Source organism: Orcinus orca, chromosome 16 (genome assembly GCF_937001465.1).
Source record: "Orcinus orca chromosome 16, mOrcOrc1.1, whole genome shotgun sequence".
NCBI lineage: Eukaryota > Metazoa > Chordata > Mammalia > Artiodactyla > Delphinidae > Orcinus > Orcinus orca.
In genome coordinates this window covers 51,636,704-51,660,612 of record NC_064574.1, presented here as the reverse complement: position 1 = coordinate 51,660,612, position 23,909 = coordinate 51,636,704, and the positions used below count along the sequence as shown (strand labels likewise).

Sequence of the window (23,909 nt, the reverse complement as noted above, 5' to 3'; positions counted from 1 at the left end):
TCGGACTCTAGAGGGGTTCGCTGGCCTCCGCCGGGCACCTGAGTGCCCGGACGCCAGGTTCCCGGCCCCGAATCCAGGTCACCCGACCCGCGCCCCGGCCAAAGGAAGAGCTACGTCAGCGAGCGTCTACACTCTACATGCTTTTTTATTACAAGACTACCGAGCATACGTGGAAAATTCATCATCCGGTAACTACATCTAAAGCACAAATATTTGAAAAAAAGAATAAACAGATTCATTAAATTATGATATGATTAAATCATCGACCAAATAGAAAATTTATATAATAAAGCCAGAAAAAAAAGTTGTAAAATATAGTTTACAATAATTATTCACATTCAAGGCTGTACATCAATACATACAACGTGGCCCCGAACATGAATTCAATCCAAATAATTCATATATTAGATTTTAAATAACACAGACTGAACTAGAGGCCAACAATAGCCAGCAAATAACCTTATATAAGAATAAAAATACAAAAGTGTATATCCTAATATCATTGCATTATTTGTCTTCATAAGTTTTTTTTTTTAATTTTTGCTTTGCCTGTACATCACAGTTACAGCTACAGACCAGGTAGAGAATATTATACATGTTCTAACTGACTGCCACCAACCTGAAAGACAGCTAACATACTACTGATTCATCCTATTTTGTGTTGTTAAAGAACAGCTACAGCAGCTCTAAATATTGCAAAAATTTGATTGCAATGTCCAAACTTATCATGACAGAGGTTTTTCATCAGCAAAACGACCCTTATTCATAGTCACTCAGCCAGATGGGTTAGACTAGGGTGGATTACACAGCTACAAAACATTTTGCCTTTTGTAAAAAGTTCTCTGTACATAAAGTTTGGTATTTCTTCATATTGAAGAAATGAATTCTGGGGGAAATTCAGGTATACATGTAGGCTTGCCCACCACGCTGTCTGAGCTACAGATAAAACTGCCCTTTGCTGGAACAGCTTCCACCCCAGACCAGTTCTCCACAGGCAGCCTAATTTACAACCCTGCAATCTTGGGCCAGCAGCCTGCACCCCTCAGAGGCTCTGGGAGTGACTCCTGCCCCGATTTAAGGCACTTGCCATGTAGTCTGCCTAAGAGACAAGGGCCACACCCACTTGAGTCACCATCAGTTCATGTTAGGTTTGGATATGAAAAGAAACAATATGGAAAAACGCATATGGCACCATCTCCAAGAATAGTACCTTCACCATGTTCTCATAGTGGCTGCAGCCTCTGCCTCATTCTGTGGACCAACCTGGGGAGAAGGGGATTTGGGGTGTCAGAGGGAAGGTAGGAAACCTACTTCTGCACAATCTGGCCATAATCTCTGGCATAGCCAAGTGGTACTGAGCATGGCACCTAGAAAAATCTTTCATGCATGTTTCACCTCAGAATTGACAGACCCCAAACTAAAGTGGAGAAATTAAGAATGAAACCAAATTTGGGTGGTCTGTACTTCAAGACAACTAGGCAACCTGCAACACTGTGGGCGAGGGGAGGAGAAATCATTAAATCCTTGTCAGCCAGGACAATCACATTCTACAATGAAAAAGCCTGGCCAGGGTGCTCTACTGAACTGCTAAGACCTTCTGACTAAGTCCCGCAATTTGAAGAACACGGGGGCAAACAAACTTCTGTAAAATCTAGTTGTCTACATGGTTTCTTTTTCAAGTACAGCCTTTGCTCTTTTACTGATTCCAAATGGCCCAATGTACTTTCTGAGTCTACAAACTTAATTACAACTAATCCACTAAGTATGTGGCAAGGTCAGTTCAACACTTTTTATCTCTGCTGACTGTGCAGATGCAAATTCAGTACCATTGTGGACACAAAGTACAAGACTCTGTAAATATCACCAAGCACTTGAAAGCCATAGCAGCAGGGATGGGAAGGTAACATGCAAGCACAACCAGGTTCTTTCAATAAAATAAGGAAATTGGCTTTTGGAAAAATATGTCACAAATGGCCTGCAGTAATGACAACATTTTAGCATTTAAAAAAAAAAAAAGAGCAGTCTTATTCAAACATTCTTGGGAACACACAGCTTACCAGAAATTGATTTGTTCAGGATCTGTAGGACACAACTAAGAAAGTTCTGTACTGGAACTCTGAACATCTAAGCATCAGATCAAGCAGAGGAGAAGAGAGACTATACTAGCTTTAAAATGAACAAACTCTTTGACCCCAAAATACCACTTCTAGGAATCTGGGCAGGGTGGGGGCAAGGGAGATCAGAGTCAAAAATCAAAGAATTATAAGGATATTAATCACAGCATTATTTAAATAGTGAAAAACCAGAAACCATCTAAATGTTTTATAGCAATGAAATGGTCAGATAAATTATAAAAATTATTAACCATTAAACTCTACAATCATTAAAAACAAGGTTTTTGAACGACATTAAGATAAATACCAAGTGAAAAAAGCGGGGTGCAAAATGGTGCATGTTGCAATGTTCCCACTTCAGTTACAAAAGCAAACACATGTGTGCGGGTGGGGAGTAGGGGGCAGCAGGCTAGGCACCAAGATGCTCACAGTGGTCCTCCCTGGGCGCTGAGCCTCCAGTTGATTTTTTTCAGAAAACAAATGTTTCTTAACAAAGTACAAAATCACCTGGAACCCCATGCTGGCACCCTGTCCTCGGGGGTCTGTGCCACAGACTGTCTCCTACAATTCCTTCAGGTCTGCACCACAAATACCACAGAGTAGCCCCCAAGGGGGCTGGGGTAGGTGCAGCTCCCATCAGCTCTGGCATGACCCCAAGAGCCATCTTTCCCAAAGCAAGTCTGTAACCAGCCTCCCGAGAGTCAAGGTTCAGGATGGCAGGCATGCAGGGTGCCACTCACAGGGTGGGGCTTCGTGCTCCACATGGGGCTGCCCATTACCCACTGGCCTGGTCAGGTTCACAGAGGGAAGGAAACCCCATCCAAACCCAGCTTCCTCACGTTCCCAGAGAGAGGCAAGGCACAGCGGGCTGTCTGGGCCAGCAGAGACTTGGCCCTCCTGGCCGTTCTCCCTCCACTCTGTGCCAAGAGAGGCTGCATGGTGTGAGACCATCGCTGCTTGACAGGTGCTGGCTTTGGTGCTTATCCCTGTCTTGTCCCCTCTCAGTAAGACACTCCTGGATCTATTAAACACCAGGGCATTTTCTTTCTCACCTTGGTTAAGACCACATTTATATATATTTCTAGGTATGTCTGCATGTGTACAGAGACTGACACCCACGTCCACATCTTAGAACATAAGGCACCTGCATGCCAGAACGATGGCTCAAAGGATGAGGTGGATAAAACTAAAGATGACATGAGTAAGCACAGGGTAAGACTGGAATATATAGGGGCCTTAAAAAAACAAAAAGGAAAGAGGACTCTAAGCAGAGAACGGTGACCTACAAAGGGTTCAGCTGTCACTGGCTCAGGTTGGGCAGTCACTTCAGCTCTGCCAGCTTCGAGCTCAACCCTGAACCCCTTATTCTCTGGTTTCGGAGGTTAAGATGGAGCTTGTCGGTTAAGCCCAGGAGGTAGTGGCGCTATCCAGAGGGAAGAATGCAACAGAAGATTTGTCTCTCCCCGAGCAGCCCAGCCGAGTGCTCTTTTAAAAGCCAAATATCAGCTCTGCTTATTTCCCTGCAACCAGACACCCAGGAAAGACGCTGTGCAGAAGCGGGCTCCTCACCCTCCTAACTGCACACACACAGATGAGGACGCTCTGACGAGGGTAAATATAAACACGGAGTGCGCCTGAAATCAAAGTCCTGAAAGAAAAGGGTCAAGAAAGACTCACTTTCTGGAAAGCATGTGAACACAGGCAAGACTTTTCCAAAACGAGGAGGAAAGGGGGCTCAGTCTACGACCACACGCCCAGGGCACCCTCAGACGCCCCCAGGGCAGGCATCCCCTACACCTTGGTATCCTCGACACACACACACACACCCCAAGCAGAAACCCCTGGCAAACCTGGCTCCCACCTCTGCTCCCATCCAACCCCTCTCCCTGTCCAAGCACCGTGGGATTCTCCACATCCGAACCTTTCTCCTAGTTTAAGAGCCACTACTATTATATCACTAAAAAAACAGTTTAAGACATCTTTCCTCTACATGTGGACCAGTGGTCACACAGGGTGATGGATGGTTCGTTCGAGATAGGAGATGGGGGTAGGGAAGTAGTCAGGGGACCTTTTCTGTGGGAGGTTCTGTTGGTACCTTTGTGAAAGTCTAAAGGAAATGGCAAAGTCATCCCTCCCCTGGGGACAGAGACATTCATGTCTGTGAGCGGCAGCCTGCGGGCCCCAGTGTCTGCTCCTCTCCCACCTGGGACTGAGGACTGCCCCCCAGGGACACCCTGGGCAGGGAGAGGAATGGCTGAGCCCTGCCTGGCTGACAGGCGTTCTCTGTTCAGGGGGCAGCAGCAAAGACAATCAACGGACCGGTAAGCCCTGGACCATCCTAAGTGCACAGCAGTGCACAGCCTCTAAAGAGCTAAAGGAAATAAGCCTGAAACTGGAGGAGAGCGGGCTGGGGCTTGGGTTCAAGTGTGGTGTTCCTGCCCCTCATGCAAGGTGAGTGACACTTTTTTCCAGGCAAAGTCCACTTGATGGGGACCAGATGACCGGGCAACATGAGAAGGCTTTTTGATTTTCATTGTGCATATGTAAAAACACTCTGAGTTAGACTATGAGAATGTTCAACTTTAGCAGGAAAAGTGTGCATGTGGCAGCTGGGAGCCTGCCCTCCTCCATGAGGCCTGGGTGTGATGGAGGACCATCCAGTGTGCCAACTCCAGGCACCTCTCAGCCCTGACTTAACCCTCCACCTTTCAAACAAAACTCTCAAGAGGGGCCACCAGCTCTCACTCCTCCACAGGGAGGCCTCCAGGCCCATCTGTTGCACTGCCCTGGCCTCACACGGGGAGGGGAGGCCACTGAGCCCCATCTCCTGGTGCACCTGGTGTTCCTCCCGGGCAGGTACTCAGTTCCCCGCCTCAGAGGGCAACGCTGCTCCGAGGGATGACACATCAGAATGCTTGGCTGGCACCTTCTAACACAGCAGCGACTCCATGTTTCACCGGGAAGACCTGTTCTACTTCTCAGTGCCCGAAGCCTGCCCGGCCAACACAACTCACAGACAGCAAGGACCGCAGAAATCTCACAGCCAGGGCTACTTGAGGAGGCAAGCACGGGCCGTGGAGACCAGGCCATACACTAGGGACGCGAAGAAAGGAGCACACAGACAAAAGCCAAGAACCCGCCTGCCCCACAGAGCTCAGGGGCCACCCCAAGAGAGCTATGCCCGGCTCCCTGGTGAAAAGTTAGTTCCATGATGATCCGGGGGCAGAGAGAGCCCAGAGACATGCCTGGGTGGTCCCCTTGGCCACAGCAGGACTGGCAGGTGACAGGGCACATGGTAGAGAGCCGGTGCCGCGAGTCTGTCTACAAGTCCGGGCAGGAACCAGGCGGATGTGCACGATGCTGGTTCCCATGGCGAGCAGAGTGCGAGAAGCTCCACATGGCACAGAGAGCAAGCAAAGCGACCCTGAATTCCTTTTCGTTATTGGTTTTGTTCTTTGTGTGGTTGGGTATTTTTCTTTTCTTTTAAATAAAAAAGCTGCAAGGTTCCGCCGTCTGCGTCCCCCTTGAGATGGCTGGCAGGTGGTCTGGAAGTGTCCAGGTGGTGGTGAGCCGTGCTGGGCACACGTCCTGCAGCGGGTGCAGGGCCGCGGGCGTCACTGCACGGCGGCGTCCGGGTGGCTCTGGTATCTGTGCCTCCACACCTCCTGGATCTTTTTGCACCATTTGTGAGCATTCCCGCTCGGGTCCATCAGGTAATACGTCCTATTCGGCTGCAGAGACAGAAACGTTTAACGTTCTCCAGGGAGTCCCACTAAGACCAGCACCTCCACCCATCAGCGAGCAACTGTAAAAAGAAATCGCCGTCCACTGCAGCCACCGCAAGTCCCTTCTGGAAGCACATGAACATGTGAATTTTTTCCTTCCACATATGTGCAGAAATTAAACATACAGGTGATGACCTATAGCTCCCTGAGGTCACCCCCAAACTGAAAACAAGCACAGGTATCTCCCAGCCCAACTGTGAACTGAGCCATGAACATTGGGGTCCCTGGAAGGTGGGAAAGGGGGAGACCACTGCCCCCCCGACTCCAGATGCCTCCTTGGGCCACAGCATTTGGATGCTCTGAATGGAGGCACAAATTCCCAAAGGCCTCTTAAGTGCCCTGCAAGGGAGAACCCGTGGGGACAAACTCACCGTGTGGACAAAGAAGGTTTTAAAATTCTTAGCCTCTGGCCGGAGTTCTTGTGACCATGGAATTTCACCTTTCAAGACTTTGTTGACAGGATCCACATAATACAAGTGTGGCCCTTCTGTGAGCAGTAACTGTCGTCGCCGTGCAAATAAACCCTGATGCAAATTAAGAAGAAAAAGAAAGAAAGAAGACACTGCTAGTTAAGGCTCAGAAGTGGATGCTGACAGCACTTACTGCTGCCTTGGAGGTTGGACTGTCAGAGTAGCTCCAGGCACAGGGACCACTGCCAGCCACCTGCCCACTCGCCTGGGACAGAGGGGCGTGCACACCTCCTCCTCACCTGGACCCAGCCCCTCAGGTCAGAGAGAAGCGGGCAGCACTCACTGCCCGGCCTGTCTCCCTCTGTGAGCTGGATCCCGACGGCCCTCTGCCGGGCGTCATGTGGGGGAGCGGTCACACAGGCAGCGCACCCGAGGCCAGCACACCGGCACACGGCCCTGTTGCTGAGTCGGCCAAGAGGGGCCTGCCCTTGGCAGTCAGGACCCTGCCGCTTCTCCTGCCCTCTGCTCCGTGCCGAGGCACAGTGTCCTGTCTGCTGGAGGTCCCACCACAAGCCACCTTCACAGAGGTTCTCATGGCAGAGATGCCCCAGGGTATGGGAGGCTGAGTGCGGCCAGCATTGCAGGCTGGGAGCCCTAACTGAGAAGGGCCCACAGCAGCAGAGAGAGAACATTTGTGGAGTCTGATATTTTGGACATGTTAATCCATTTAATTAATCCATAAGACATAATAAATAAGATTTTCAAAAGCAATTCTAATGAAGTAATAAATGACTTGCTGGGATTCAAACAGAACCTCTTCAACCAGACAGAAACCTTGACCTCAGTGAACCCAGCCTCAGGCACAAATCGGAACCCTGGCTCCCCAGTCAGAAACGAGAATCTGCATTTCTGTCTGCCACGGCCTCTGCGTGCTTTCAAGTGCCTCCCCCGAATGGCTGAAATCTTCCTCAGCTATGAAATCTAGAGATGATCTCTTAAAGGGAACCAAGACAAAGGTGCTATGGGCAATGAGTTATACAGGAGCCCGAGGAGCAAGGCCTGATCCTGAGTGAGAACTGGGAGGAAGATACAGACGCACAGCAAGGAGCCATAGTAATCTAACTTACCTTGCGCTTGTCTACTGGACCCATTTTTAGTATTAAATTATTTTCTACAAACTGGTGCCTATAAAAAGAAGAAAACATGAATGAGACACCCATATCAGAGTCAGAGACAGAAATTCTCCAAACTCCTCCCTTCAAAACAAACTCCCCGATGGCATTGTGAACTTTGCTTCAGTAACGTGAGAAAACCCAAATGTACCTTAGCATGCAAGCCCTACTGCTTTACAGAATTTGCAATCTGTATGTGGACCAGGGTCCACAGATCCTAGAAATATCACCTACCCTCACCTCTCCTCAGCAGTGTTTGCACAGCAGGGGAAAGGCAGAGGGGAGGTGGTGGGAACACAAGTCTTCATTACTTTAAGCAAGGCTGGGGTGAGACACAGAACCCCACCAGAGCGGGGAGGCCGCTGCGAGGAAAGCTCAGGATGCAGACTGTTGTTCTCAAGTCACCTCCTCAAGCTGGGACCCCAACTCAGCACTCAGAAACCACTGCACTGTTTAGAATCACAAATCCCTAAAAGAGCCAAGTGGGAAACTTGGTTTAAGAACATCTTATCTGGGGACTTCCCTGGAGGTTCACTGGTTAAGACTTCACCTTCCAATGCAGGGGGTGCGGGTTCGACCCCTGGTGGGGGAGCTAAGATCCCACATACCTCAAGGCCAAAACACCAAAACATAAAACAGAAGCAATACTGTAACAAATTCAATAAAAGACTTTAAAAATGGTCCACATCAAAAATAAAGAGAACATCTTATCTGGTATTTCTACCATAGTAATAAAGCACTTGTATACAAAGACGGCAGGAATTTAGAAGGAAAAGCTTCAAATACAGGTTTTGACTTAATATATGTTGTTACCAAGTATAGTCCACTTTGATTCGTAGGAGTTTAATTTCTGCAGGTTCTCTCTTTGGGTTAAAGCTAACAGTTACTGCTTTACGTTCTGTCTGATTTTACTGAAATTCCTAAGGTTCTACTGTAGAAACAGTAAAAGGCATATGACAATTGTCTCCTCAAACAGTGACAATTTTACCATGTGAGTATCTGAGCACATCCACCTGCTTCCCCTGGCTCCTCTTGGGACGTCCTCCCACCGAGCTTAACTGGCCCCCAGGTCTGCCCAGCCTAACCCACCAGACCAAGGCCCACTCCCCAGAGCCCACTGGGCTTCTCCACCAAGGCCCCATCACGGAGGACCCAGGCCCAGGTAAACTGACACAGCATCATATGGATTTTGAAAACAACTAAGAAAAATGTCAATAACAACAAAAAAAGTGTTATGACCTTTTTGAGGAAAAGTGCGATGCTTCCTCTCAGACGTATTTAAAAACCAAACAAACAAAAACAAGACTTGAAACAAAGAAAAAAATCAAGGAGATTTTATGAGAAGGAGATGTAATGAGGGTCACTGCAGCACAAGAAATACAGGGCCAAAGGGAAAGCCCCTTAACCAGCAGGCCCTACTATGTCAGAATGTTTGCGTAGTAAAGAACCACAAATTGATAATAAGCGGAAGACTTTAATTAAATTATCGGCGGGGCGGGCCAGGCGAGTGCCGTCTAATCCCAGGCCAGTTAAGGACCACACCACCAAGGCCTCCAGTTAGCTGGGCTGCTGGGGCTGGATCGCCAGGGCAGCCTGACAGGCAAGGACAGAAGAAGCCTCAGGGAGCCTTTGCAGCCTCAGCTGGGTTAACATGAAGGACGGTTTAAAACAGTATATTAAACAAGAGAACGAAAAAGAGAAGGGGCCAGTCACCTACGCTGAAAAAACAAGTCACCAAATACAGAGTAACAGACATGACTACACGGGAACAAACGGAATCTCTAACTACAAAAATAACCAAAATTCACATGAGAAAAGGCTGGAGAAGATTTTCAGCAAATGTTACCTATAAAGAGTAAACATTTGTACTCTAGAGAGCATACATAAAGCAACATAAAAGGCTTAAAACCTTGAAAGAAAACTGAGAAAGGACACAAACTGGAAATTCCCAAAAGGGAATTAAGTGACCACAAATTCTCAATGGCTCTAAACAAAGAAAGGAAATTGAGCCCCACTTTTCAGCCGTTCTACTGGGGTGCACTGGGGTGAGGTGAACGCAGGCGGGGGCTGTGGAGTAGCATTCTCACCAGCACCACCACCACCGGCCCTGAAATGAGGAGGACTCGCTGAATACTGCAGTAATCCGGCTCCCAGGAATTTATTCTAAGGAGGAAAAGAAAAACAAAAAGGAGCACAAATGTTCACAGCAGTACTAGTCACATGAGTGAACCTGAAGCCTGGGAAGCAGGCGAGCCCCTTCCCAGCCCTGCAGAGGGAGGGGCCCAGCTATCTCCTGACACAAGGCCGAAGCCTGCACCACACTCTCCCAGCTTCTCCCAAGAGACAGGAGAACCACGGGTGGCCCAGAGCGGGAGAGGCCAAAGCAGGGCTCCAACTGCACCCCGTGGCTGTGGTGAAACGAGCCCAGGAAGCAGGACGCAGAGTGGGTAGTCGGAGCAGCCCAAGGCTCCACTGTTAGCGTAAACACCCCGGTCCATTCATTTAGTTAACTAACCAAGCAGCTTACAACAGGCTACCGGTTATTGATCTACTTTGAAAAGCTTAAGGACTTAAAGGAATCATTTTGATCTTTTACTTCAGAAAGTCAATTCCCACCCTCCTGAAGAAAGCTCCCCCAGGCCCCCGCCCCGCACTGGCACCTTCTTCTCTCTGGCAGGTGGTAGATGCCGTCTGCAGATTAAGCGCCGAAACCAGACCTAAGTCAGAGACACGCCTGATTCTCAGCATGTAGGTAGCATGTAGTTAGCATGTAGTTAGTGTGTAGACAGGGCTTTAACACAGCCTCGCTTTCTCACACAGCCTCTGGCTCCCATCATTCAGGCGACAGTTGTCATTGCCTCTGTACAGATGTCAACATGGGGGCTGAGAGTCTCACAACTTTCCCACCATCATTTCACAAGGGGTAACAGTGTAAAACCCCCCACTTTTTTTTTTTTTTTTTTTTTTGGGTATGCGGGCCTCTCACTGTTGTGGGGTCTCCCAGTGCAGTGCACAGGCTCCGGACGCGCAAGCTCAGCGGCCATGGCTCACGGGCCCAGCCGCTCCGCGGTATGTGGGATCTTCCCGGACCGGGGCACGAACCCGTGTCCCCTGCATCGGCAGGTGGACTCTCAACCACTGCGCCACCAGGGAAGCCCCCCCCCACTTTTTTTGATTCCAAAGCCAGTTCTCTCCTCCTCACCCTCTCCCATCCCACCCAAACCCTGAGAAGACCAACCTCAAGGATATAAACCTGAGGCCACCAGCAACTTTGGGCCATTTCAGGAGAGCCGAGTGAGTCTGCCAGGGCCCGACGGGCTCTACAACCACCTCGGGCAGGCTATCCACGCTGGGCTTCTAGGCAGGTAAGAGAGGACCACATGAGCACGGCCAGTTTGCTCTAAAATGCCATCTCTCAACCCTTCAGGTCTCAGGACCCCTTTATACTCTAACTTTATGGAAGACCCCAAAGAGCTCTCCTTCATTTGGGTTAGATGCATCGACACTTATGTATAAGAAATTAAAACAGACATGTTCAAATATTTAATTCATTAAAAAGCAAAATAAATCCATTCCACATTAACATAAATGATTTTTTAAAAATAATTTCTTTCGAAAATGAAGGTAATTAATGAGAAACATGACACTGCTGTCTTTGCAAATCTCTTTAACATCTGGCTTCACAGAAGAGAGCTGGATTTTCACATCTGCCTCTGCCTTCACTCTACTGTGATATGCTGTCCAGGCTGAAGTACATGAAGAAATCATAAGAGTATTTTAATAGCCTTTTCAGATATTTGTGGGCATTCTTCTTTGATACTACACCAAAACTCCAGAAGTGTAGTTTCTTAAACGTTAGCTGCCATGTGGAATCTGAATCCCCAAGAATGAATTTTTCATACTTTTGACATTAGAATCCACCAACCTACCTTGCACTTTGAATAGATCTTCTGCCCTTATATGATTTTACAGCACCAAACATTGGTCATCTGGAAATAGTGGTTCGCTGAGTTATGGAGATCTTCCAAATGTTGACAAATTTCATTCTACGATATCAACAAATCAATTCATAAATATTGCTACCTTTCTCCCCAAAAAAGTCTTTAAATATTGGGAAGATGTTAAGCTCACAGTGATGAATAAAGTTTCGCACAATTCTAATTTTCACTTGAAGGTTTTGATTTTATCATTGGTAACAAACACCAGCAGTTGTTTTCCTTGAAGTGACAGGCTCATTCCAGTCATTTTCCAGAAAAATGCTGGTCAAATAGCCAAGTCTGAACAACCAGTTTGTCAGTCAAACCTTCCAGTGAAAATGGCCTTCCACGAAAAGAGCAGCTCCTTCAGCTCCCAGCACAAACCACCACACAGCGCTTTTCTTGAGGTAGCCGTCACCCTGTAGGTGCAGCAGAAGTGCTTTATGCGTACTTCCCTTTTCGTTCTACAGCACATTAATTAAATCAATCATCTTCAATGACCACTCCTAAGGGAGGCTGGCTTGTTGTCTTTTCCTCTGCCCCTGTGATCGTGTGGCTGTGAAGAGCCGGATCTTTTCGCACCTCCTGGTGCCATGGCCGGGATTCATGACCTGGCACTGACAGTTTTACCCACCGTTGCTCCCGCACCATCACTGTACATGTCAACATGTTTGTTCCAGAACAAATTGTGAGATTCAAAAGAGGTGCTCAACACGGACTGTCTCAGCACAACGTGTGCTTTCTGCCAAGCACTTAGGTAAAAGAACCATCTTTCTTTGATGGTAAGTTGGGGTGAACACCGGACAAATACAAGTAAAGCAGTGAGTCTAGTCCCATGTGTAGATTCATCCACTTGGAAGGCAAAAAAACAATTTGGAGGTAGAGATACCAACTCACTCCCTGTGTCCTCCGCAGCCACATCTTTAATCCAGAGAGTCGCTGTATCGCATCGTGGACCACCGTTGTGGCCGGGATTCCTCTCAGTGGCTCTCATCTGCATCAATAGCATTCACTCAGCAGGGTCAATGGCCCGAGGCTCTTCAGCCTCCCAGCGCTTGTGTGACTCCTCCCGCCGCCCCACTTAACTCCTCGGGTAAGGCGCTGCAGAGGCTTTCTGATGTTTGGCTCTGAAAGAGCTCATCACGGGTACACTTACAATATTCAATTCCTGTATTTTAAAATTCTGAATGACTGGTCTCTAAATGATGCTGCAACTTAACTGGCACCAAAATAATATGCAAAGACATTCTGTTCATAGACACAACACAACAAGGTATTCACATCTATAAAGCCAGGGAAAGACAGCCTTTTGTCCTATTTCTGTTTCATATTTACAGTTTTGCCTAGTTTCTCTGGAGTGGATTCCTTCCTTCCATGAGTCAGAGAACCCAGTGTCTTCTTTTTGCATCTTTAGACTGAGGTGATGCTACTGTGGGTGGGAAAGCAAGTCTTCTCCCTTTTTAAGTCAATGATCTATACTCAAATATGAAAAACATACAAATGTTCTTTTGTTTTAGAATATATCATTAAAATCTAAAATAAGTTTCAGATAGAAATTATTAAAGTTTTTGAGAAATTTTAAAATAATATTGCCAAACAACTCAAAGTATACTTACTTCTTCACTGTGTTTCCATGTGGACACAGGAAAAATTTCAGGATTGCAAAGCAGTAAATTACTCGATGACAGGAAGTTACAATAATTATAGGAGGTATAGCTGAAAATAGCTAGTAAGAAAGAGCCCAGCAGAAATACTGAGAACTTATTAATGTCTAAAAGTGCACATATTTATACCATAAACCTACTTCTTTAGAAGATTCAAAAGACAGAAAACACAAATTCCATTAGCTGTCAAAGCAATGTCATCCTACAGTGTGTAGCTTCTGAAAAACTCCACTGTACATTTATAGAAAATAAAAGTAGAAAAGCAGACACCATCTTAGTATTATTACAGAATGATTATTATGGTCCATGGGCCAGACATTGAGAATCACCGTTCTAAAGAATGTGCCTGAGGGATCTCCACTGACCAAATGAGAAATGCCTTAAGCTTTCCACAGCCAGCTTCCAAATGGGATTGAATTGGGAGGAAAGGGAAGAGAGCGCAGAAAAAAAAGAAAGAGTGGGTGAGAGGTTGCAGGGCCTGACCGGCCACCAGTTGCTCTGCCCTGCCCGGAACTTAGGCTGAAGGGCCCGGGCTGCCCAGGGCCTCTGAAAACACCCCGGGCGAGGCACATGGGCCTTCTGAGTAGCCACCCCCATGCCGGCAACAGTGCTTCTCGGCCGTGCTCTGCACCCGGCCAAGCCTGTGGGGAGGACACAGCAGGCCCTTCTCAGGGATCACAACCTGGTGCATGGACCTGCTCAGAGCAGGGCGCCCAGAAGGAGACCTTCCCTCCTGCTCAGTACACATTAGGGCTCCTCGGAACACCACTGCAGGAAACGTAAGCCCCCAAGAACTGGAGATTGTTTCAGCTGGCCAAGAGATACACTCACTTTTCAAGAGATGATCTTTTTTTTTTTTTTTTTTGATGTGGACCATTTTTAAAGTCTTTATTGAATGTGTTACAGTATTGCTTCTATTTTATGTTTTCGTTTTTTGGCCACGAGGCATGTGGGATCTTAGCTCCCCGACCAGGGATCGAACCCACACGCCCTGCATTGAAAGGCGAAGTCTTAACCACGGGACCATCAGGTAAGTCCCTAGAGACAATCACTTCTAATTGTACAAAATCCTAGCCTCATCCACCTGCCACTTTTCCTCTGCGTCCCCCACTCCCATTCCTCCACACAACAGCGCCCATGTCCAGGTGGTCTCTCTTCCTCTAAGCCTCCTTCCCCACCCCCACCCAGGCTCCTCTCTGCCTGTGCAAAAGGTGAAACCATAAAAATGCTTGAAGAAAATGTCTAGGTGGAGAAGCTCTTCTCAACAGGACCAAGATGGAAAGCAGAAAATAAACACATAAACAGGTTCAACTTTGTAAGAATCTGCAACTCTCCCCACCAAAAAATGCACAAATAGAATGAAGAGATAAACTGAAAAAAAAAAATGTTTGCAAAATAAACGGAGAAATAGTCTTCATATCTATGGCTCTGAAAAGTCAATTTTAGAAAGATGCAAAACATACAAGAAAAAAAGAGTCAAAGGATACAAATGAACCTCAAAAAATAAATACAAATGGCCAATAAACATGGAAGATGTTTGCCTCGATAAGAACACAAACGCCAATCACATGGGTCCATTTCTAGAGCATCTGAACGCTCCAGGGCAGGAAAGGCTGTTGGGCAGCGGTTATTTAAATCATGGTGAATCCAGGTCCCAAAACGGTTGCTGGCATGCCTGGCCCACCAAGTCCCAAAGGCCAGAGCCCGGAGGGTCCCAAACCCACTCATCCCCCAGCCAGCCCTCCAAACACCCACTTCTAGTTGGACACTTTGAGGGTCCTTATCTACAGAAAGGCAGCTGTGTGAGGCGGAAGGGAGCAGAGCCTTTACAGCAGTGGTGACGAAGGCAGGACGCCCAAGCTCTGTCAGTTACCACGGCTGGCGTTCATCCCCGCGCGTTCCACCCTGCGTTTCTAAATGGGGCGCTGCTTACAGCTGTACGTTCTTACCAAGGGTTTCCGCTGGCCTGCTTCTCCAATAACAACCTCTTCTCATCTTCAGAAAACTGTAAGTCCAGTTCAAAAGAATTAGTGTCCAGGTCGTGGATATACTGCTCGATGTTGCTTCCCACCCTCTGGGGCAGCCCCGCGTCCGCGGCGGACAGGGAGTGGGAGGAGGAGGAGGACGACGACACCTGCATGCAGCCGAACTGGCTCAGGAGATTGTCGTACTGCACAGAGAAGAGGGAAAAGTGAGAACAGTGCCTGGACTTCCCTCCAGTCCAAAGATCCAGACACACTCTGACCTATCGTACACCCAGCAGGCCTCACCCCAAAGGCCATGGGAGACGAGTCACCGACACGCAGCCCAGCTTTCTCCTCTACTACACAGCTGACCACCAGCCTCAGGCTGGATCCAGCCTGCCCTGCGTCCCCCTTCTGATGGCAATGTCAGAAGCTGTTCGCCCCAGAGAGGAGCTTATCCTCAGTATTAACCTACAGGAAGGGGAGGCCCGGGACCTGTGGCCTGCTGGCCTCTTTGAGCCCCGTGCTGCCCTGGAGGATCAGGATTAAGATGGCGACACTTGAGTACCAAGAAGCCAGAGCTCTCAACATGGCAAACATGATGGAACAGCAGACAGAGGGCCTGCAACAGACACTCAAGAGTACACACACACCCATGAAGCCAGGCTCCCTGGGCACCGAGACCTGAGACAACCGGGGCCCCAGTGGCTCCCTCAGAGCCTGGCCAGCAGAGCATGCTGCTCCCCTGGCACACCCCTGCCAAAGGCCCTGGGGACCCCGCCTGTGCCTGCCGGCCATGACCCCAGAACAATATCAGGGCCCAAGGGCCTGGTCGGCAACTAGGGCCAAGGGAGGGAGCCCTTTGCAGTCTGCACACGCAGAGGCTGTGGACAGCCGTGACCACTGAGGTAGGGAAGCAAGTCAGTGGGGAGCACAGATGGCACTCCACATCTGGCTCAATTCAAGTCTGGGCATAAAGGATATTTTAGGGCAAAAAAGGGAGGGATGTGTTGCTTAAAACAGTAGGTAGGAGACATAGGGGGCTCTTGATCTCCAAGAGGTGATGCCAGTTGTAATTTTAACTTAGCCTTGGATGACTTTTACGTGAACTCTAGAATTCCTCAGTCAACTGAGGCGGAACTCTATATAAGATAACTGGTTGCAATAAGCCACAATGACAGAAATCAAACCAGAAATATGGACTATGACTGATAAACAAAACACCTGACATTACATGTAAATATGGGGGTCCTGGTGGAGGGTGACCTGAAGGTGGTGACAGACACACTGCAGCTCACCATCCTCCTCAGCCCATTTCTGCATGTTTCACACCGTCCATAAGGAAAGTTTAAAGGACAAAGTATACTGAAGACCCTATGTCTGAGCTTCCCTCGGACCCCAGGGTGCCTCATCCCTCGAGCCTGTGCCACTGTCCCGCTTGTACCAGGCACTAAGAGCCGATAGTGACCAGTGTCCATCCTCAATACTACATCCCCCCAAAGTTCAAAGCAGCAGCAGCACCCTGGGATTCTCTGGGAAATACCAGAGGCATTCCAGAATGTCTTCAGATACAAAATTATAAGGACATCAGCCAAAACCGGAAAACAGAAGCCCACCAGGAGAATCAGCGCCCAGGCTCTGGTTCGACCCCTTTGGGCAAAAATTAACTAGAGGAAATGAGAAAGGGATGCACGCACCTGGTGATCTGCACTCGGGGCAGACGTAAGCCTCTTCGGCCCCAGTCTCAGTGGGACTCAGACTCGGGCCACAGAGTGTTCACTGCCCCTCCCCCTCCACGGATCTACACTGGCTCCCCCTTTAGCCACTCATCCCACCACCTGGGGTCCCTGGCCCCGCCCAGAGGAGCCACTTCCCAGGCGGGGCCGGCAGGACCCATCTCGGCCCTGGCGCACTGGCTTACATTGCCGTAGCAGTCCTCATCATCTTCTGACATGGCCGGTAAGTAAGCTGTGAGCTTCGGAGGCGTCTGGTGATGCAGGTTCTCCCACGTGATGGACTCAAAGAACGGATGAGCTTTCAGAGGGCCGTACCCTTCCATTTCTTCACAGCCTAATCGCTTTGTGGCATCTAAAACCTTAAATAGAAGTCAAGTCAGCATTGGGGTTAAAAAGTAATTCTGACAAAAAAAATTACTTCTGAGTAGTAGTTCTTTTCAATTCTTGGGATCTCCTGGAAATAGGAAGGGCACAGTGTGCTGGGGACAACTGAGTCACCATGGGGGGTGGGGGGGGGGCCACGCGCAGCTTTCACTTCTCCGGAGTCTCTGCTCCTCCCCCCACAGGTGAAAATGAATCACTACATCAAAAGTTAAATGAATAGCAGCAAGTATTCTCTTAAAATCCTAAAACAAAAAAAAGAGGAACTCACTGGCTTTAATAAGAGAATGAAGAGTTTACATGAACAGGAAGCTATCACAGACGGGGAGTAAAGTGCCTTGGGTCCCCTGCCTGCACGTGGTCTCAAAGGGCCCCACAGCCAGCTCCTCCAGAATTCGGCTGCCCCCCCCCAGACCCACAGAGGATCCAACGCACTCCCCCACTGAGGGGACAGACACACAAGGGACAGGTGGGAAGAGGTTGACTGACCCTGCTCCCCCAAATCAAGTGAATGGAAGGTCTGGAGCCAAAACACACCAGGGGAAGGGACACTATAGTTTCTAGAACATAAACAGACACTCCCTTCCTGGGTAAATCTGTTTACCTTTGCTATATAGCTTGGGTTGATCTTTAGCACCTTCACGTAGCTGACTCTAAAGTTGATACAGATGTCGCTAAGTAGAATTTACAACCACCTGCCACTGCAGCACACCGAGCTGCTGCAGCGTCTGGTAACTTAAAATGGTGTGTGTGTTGATGAGCAAATGCAAAGTGATACAGTAATTTCCTATCTTATTAAGCTCAAGAATCAGGCACTTGGAAACTGAAAAGGCCTGACAGGATAAGACTGAAGATATGCATCTACCTACAATCACTATCAACCCTAAAATGCCCTTTTATTAAACATAGGTGCCTCCAAGGAAAGGCCCTCTGACCACAAGTTCAGAGGGACTCAGGGTGTGGCTACTGGATCATCCTACCAGAAGAAAATTTGAAATATTTACCAGAAGTTTTTCCACAAGATCTCTTGCCTTAGGAAAGAATTTTTCAGGAAAGTCATATTCCAACTTAATGATCTTCTGAAATATAAGATATTCATTTCTGTAAAATAAGAAAAGCCATCATTCTGGGCAGGGTCACACAAACCTCCCCAGTACAGAGCTGTACTTTCCTGGGACAGCCATCTCCCTCTCTCCCCAGAGAGTCACCATGTTCACTAAAGAGCCGTCATAAAACTTCCCCCCACTCTGCCCTAACCCTGGGACTGCCCCCTCCCACTTCTCTGTCAGGCTGCTGAGAAGGGCTAGGAGTGGGGTGTGGGGTGTGGGTCTCTTACCCAGCTCGGAACGGTGGCAGTCCTGCCACAAGCTGGTATATTATGCATCCAAGAGCCCAAAGGTCTGAACTTTAAGGGAGGGGAAAAACAAAGAATGACATTTGTAACATTTCAGTGGCGAGCATGGTGCATTTCCATCCTGTCTGTTCACACCACCCATTTCAGCCTCTAATCTATTTCTCACCTTTAAAACCAGGTCAGTGTGAGGGTGAAAACCTGCTCTGGGATCTCCTTGAGGGGGTCTCTCTGCGGATCCAGGACCAGAGGATCCCCCACACACACAGCAGGCACTACTGGGCCAGGCTGGGCGCCTCGCTCAGGGGCAACCAACGACCTCACAGGCCCGGTCTGGTCCTGGCCAGGGAGCAGCGGTCACTCCTGACTACAGCAAATACTGGCCAAAAAGCCCCTTCTTCCAGTGCCAGGGGCAGGGGCAGGGACACTGGCAGGTTGGTACAGCTGAGTCTCAGATTCTCTCACAGCTCACTGTTTACCCCCAGGCCACAGACGTGAGCTCATGTATGCCAAGGAGCCAAATCACAGTCCACAGGATGCGCACAAAGCAAGCTTTCTCTTTCCCTTCTTGGACTCACTGTGCAAAGCCCTGCCCCTCCTTTATGAACATTTTAATTATACATTTTTAAAATTTTTATTTTTATTTATTTTTGGCTGCATTGGGTCTTCGTTGCTGTGCATGGGCTTTCTCTAGTTGCGGTGAGTGGGGGCTACTCTTCATTGTGGTGCGTGGGCTTCTCGTTGCAGTGGCTTCTCTTGTTGCGGAGCACAGGCTCTAGGAGCGCGGGCTTCAGTAGTTGTGGCACGTGGGCTCAGTAGTTGTGGCACACGGGTTCAGTAGTTGTGGCTCGCAGCTCTAGAGCACTGGCTCAGTAGTTGTGGCGCGTGGGCTTAGTTGCTCCGCAGCATGAGGGATCTTCCCAGATCAGAGCTCAAACCCGTGTCCCCTGCATTGATTGGCAGGCGGATTCTTAACCACTGCGCCACCAGGGAAGCCCTTAATTATACATTTTAAAGGAAACACACTACGGTTCTGAATTTCCCTAAGTCTTTTCCAGAACCAGCTGGCAGGGACCCTGGAGGGGCTGCTCTGCTCACCACCCTCCTTCCCTCCTGCTCCTGTTTTTTCTCTCCCCTCAGTGCATCTCAGAGTTCATGGCTGAGAACTACTTTGCATATTTTATTTCCTCTGTAAATCTTGCATTCTATTCCCAGCTCAGCCCTATGAAAGCATCAAGACACAACTTGCCCTGCATGGCCAACTACCTCCCCACAAGCCCTAAATGTACGGAGGGTTCATGCATTGCTGGATACAGTTTCTGCAAGAGGCCACAGCTTGGCATTCTGGAAGATGAAATCGTAGGTCGTGGGTGGAGACAACAGGCCAATTACAGTGCTGGGGGCCTTGGGTGAAGGCTCTGTCCTCAGACCCATATCACAGCACCGTTGGCCCGGGGTAGATGAAGCACTTGATGTGGGTGAAAAATGCCACAGATCAGAAATCTGAGTCACAACACACAGATGGAGTGAAGGGCATGTTAAAAATGAACGTACATTCTACTCAGTAACTAGTTCTTACACTTGGTTTTCTCTGCTGTTTAGTGTAGTTAAAATGGGGAGCTACAAGAGAAAAACGCCAACGGAAAAGTATCGGCCTTTCCATGTGGCAGTGGCCAGAGAGGAGGGGCAGAGCTGTGGGGTGGGGCTGCCTCTGCTGCTTTCACAGGTCATCTCCAGGGAGTGGGACTGCCAGCAGAACGGCTTCTGGGCTAACTTTCCACAGGTATCTTGCCATTTAAAATGTTTTTTAATACAATGAAAACTAAAGGGGGAAGCCAGTGTAACATTTCTGGAAAGCAGTATGCACCGATGATTTTTTAAATGCTCAGTTAAACCAAGTCACTCTACTTCTTGAAATTCAAAGAGGAACGTGGGGGATCCCTGGGAGACTCTCCAGCTGAACAGGCAGGAGAGCCCTTCTTCCCCAGCGCAGGACATGCCGCACGTAGAGGCACACCAGGCTGTGCCCAATATATGAAAACTACTTCAACGTCTTTAACAGTAAAGGAAAAGCTCAATGAACTACAATGAATTCATATGTTGGAAAATCACACAGCTGTTAAAAGATTTCTGCCAATAATGTTAGTGATATGGGGAAATGTTCACCATATAATCACAGGGAGCAGGATTCAAAACTGGTTATTCAGTATGATTCCAGTTGTATAAAAATTATGTAAACACATTTAAAACACACAGAAAAAAGTAGCTGGAAAGAAAGACATACCAAAACTTATCTGTGACTACAAGTGGGTTGGAGACTATGAGTGTTTTTTTGGCTTTTATTGTTTGTTTGTTTTATTTTGGCCACCCGGACTGTGGGATCTCGGCTCCCCACCAGGAACTGAACCCAGGCCTCAGCAGTGAAAGCGCCAAATCCTAACCGCTAGACCACCAGGAAACTTTTTTTTTATTCTCCATATTTTCTAAGAATTCTTTATAATGAGTAAGTATCATTTTTAGAATCAGGAAAAAAATTCTTAACTATTTTTTAAATAAGTATCACATGACTTTAAAAATTAAAAGCATAAAAAGGCACCCAGTGAGGTCTCACTCACAGCCCTAACCCTTACCCCCACCACAGATAACCAGTTATCCATGGCTTGTATATCCTTCTTGAGGTTTAAATGCACAGACAAGTGACTCTGGGTGGCCACTCTGTATCTTCCTTCTCTCACTGAGTAGAGCCTGGAGACCTTCCCCCATTAGTACGAAAGGAATTCCTCTTCTTGAAAGTAAACCCCAACTCGAGGGAAAGCTAGTTCTTAGGCAGCAGTGACACACACTTGGAGAATCTGGCCCAGTGCACCCACCACCTGGAGGAGGGTCTCTCAGCCTGGGCCCTGTGGGCATCTGGGACCCGTCATCCTCGCTGGGGGGCCATTTCTACACTGTAGGATGTTGGGCAGCGCCCTTGGCTCCACCCATTCCCTTCCCACCCCCGCCAAGTTGTGACACCAAAACTGTGTCTAGACATGGCCAGATGTCCCCTGGCGGGCAGAACTGTCCCAGCTGGGAAGCCCTGACCTACAACAGCATCTGGCCCACAGTGAGAGCTCAAAGTCTGTTGGTTCAATAAGAGTAGAAAACAAAAAGCAAAACAAAAACAAAAAAAGCCCAAAGAGCCCAGCAACTGCTAAGATGCCCAAGCTTAATTTTTCTGAATATACTTCCAACCATCATGTTTGTGCCCTGTGGCTCCACCCCCTAAAGAGGTTTTAAAAAGCCATCAGGCTCAGAAACACAGAACTGCTGTGCCAAGAACCATCACTCCTCTGCTGCCCTGGCAGTCGCTTGTCACTTTAGGAAGGCGGCCCCTGGCAACCTGCCACTGCACGACACTGACCGTGTGGGCCTCTGTCAGCTCCAGCGATGGTCCCAGTGGGTTGAGTGTCTGGCTCAGGGCAGGAAGAATTCAAAGAAAAGCTTCAACCACAGAACTTGTCATCTCCAAACTCTGAAAGCCTAGGTTCTACTGCTGCCTCTCCATCTTCTACCTGCCTCATGTCCACCCAAGACAGCACCCCAGACTTCTCCCAGCTCCTGGCCATCGTCACCCCCACCTGCTTTACCTCCACTGCCCAACTGCCCTGCCACTGACCCTCTCCACTCTCTGGACCTCCACTCTTGTGAACACAATATCCCACCCCCTGCACTTCTCATTTTCACAACTGAGGACTCCACCAAGGCTCTCAATCCTGTCGCCACCACTGGGCCTCCCCCCTGTAGTGATAGCTGGGCTCCTGCTGGGAAACTGGCCCAGTCCTGTCCCCTCCCACAGACGCTGCCTTCTGGGCCTGTCCTGCACTCTGCAGAGCACGTTACACTGAACAGTTGACCTGCTGCTGCTGCCACAGCCAGGGTGCCTGAGCTGGAGGTGGCACCGTGGCACCAATGGTCCCGGGGCTCTGGGACACAGCAGGAAGCCTCGTGTCACTAATACAGACCTGTCGGCCACAGTACTCCCCACTGAATAGTTAGTTGTTTAGTTGTTCCTGAAGGAACAAGATCAAATCTCGAAGCATAAAAGCAACAACCACCCCAGGAAGTATAAGTAGTAACAAAGTAGTACACAGGTTATCAAAGGAAAGATGCTGGTTAAAAGACAAATGGCTAACTTCTTCCAAAGTAGGCTTGGCTATGTAAAGGCCATGAAAGGCACTCTCTTAACTATTAATTTCACCTGAAAAAAATACCAACTACTTATAGAGAAAAGAGAATTATGGATCAGATGAAAACAGGTTACCTTTTACAGGCCGATTTCTCTGTGAGCAGCTCTGGAGAAACATACTGGGCTGTTCCTACAAACGAGTTGGCCCTGGCTGATGAGAAGAGGGAAAAGGGTAAAGTTCATGCTGAGACACAGAGCATTTTCCACAGTGGACGCTGCACAGTCAGTGTTCATCTCTCGGGAAGCCACCGTCACCTGAGATCAGACTGTACGCTCCCGAGAACGGGACTTGTCAGAGGCCCTCCCATCACACCCCCTTCTTGGACCCGCCCCTTTGAGGGCTGGCTTCAAGGTTGCCTGCTCAGCAACACCAGCCCTGACTGCCAGGGCAGCCCCTCCTGGACCCCTCCCTGCCTTTCGCCAACACACCTGAGTGGCCCTCGCCCAGCGTGCTGTCAGCTGGGAGCATCTTGAGGACGGGGCCTTGTCTGTTCACTGCTGGACCTGTGGTGCCTAAAACAGCCCCGGACACACGCAGAATGTGGAAAGGACTGGATCTCCCGCAAGCTGCACGCAGGGCAGGGATACCCTCTCCTCATAACAAACAGTTCAGGCAGGTTAGGGACTACGAGAGGAATAAGACTCGGGCGTCACGGCCAGAGACCCTCTGCAACAGTCTGCCACCTCTAGTACTGGACTGTGCCAAGTTCAACTGCAGACTTGTGGGGTCTGGCTGCTGGCCCCACCCATCACTGCCACAAGGAGGCATGACACCCACGTCACCCTAGCAGGTCCTCAGGGGCTCATCAGTGGCCAGGCAGCCCTGAAAGAGCAGCACTGTGGGCACAAGCCAGCCTGCCCACACCCCATCCCCCAGCGCCACTCCAGAGGTATCCCCCGCAGGGCATCCTCTGGCATCGGGGACAGAACAGCTGCTTTCAGCCTTGCCCACAACCAGAGGACACAGGATTGGGGATTCCTGTGTGAGAGCCGCCCACCATCTGAGGACAAATCACTTCTCTAAGGAGCACATGAAGTGCTGGGTCACCTCCACTGATTGATTCACTGGGGACACCCATGGCACTAGCAGCCAACTGCCTCCCACGACCTTCCACGCCTGCGCTGCA

The 23,909-nt window shown here is 49.0% G+C and overlaps 1 protein-coding gene across 1 annotated transcript in view; it reads right to left on the bottom strand.

Moving 5' to 3' along the window:
- Window positions 1–127: 127 nt before the first annotated feature.
- PDPK1 (3-phosphoinositide dependent protein kinase 1) overlaps window positions 128–23,909 on the bottom strand; it is a 71,921-nt gene continuing 48,139 nt past the window's right edge. Inside the window, 8 exon segments of the mRNA XM_004270281.2 lie at window positions 128–5,845; window positions 6,271–6,423; window positions 7,437–7,494; window positions 15,072–15,292; window positions 17,008–17,181; window positions 18,208–18,304; window positions 18,540–18,608; window positions 22,858–22,933. Of these exon segments, the coding sequence (XP_004270329.2) occupies window positions 5,729–5,845; window positions 6,271–6,423; window positions 7,437–7,494; window positions 15,072–15,292; window positions 17,008–17,181; window positions 18,208–18,304; window positions 18,540–18,608; window positions 22,858–22,933 (965 nt within the window). The 3' untranslated portion in view covers window positions 128–5,728.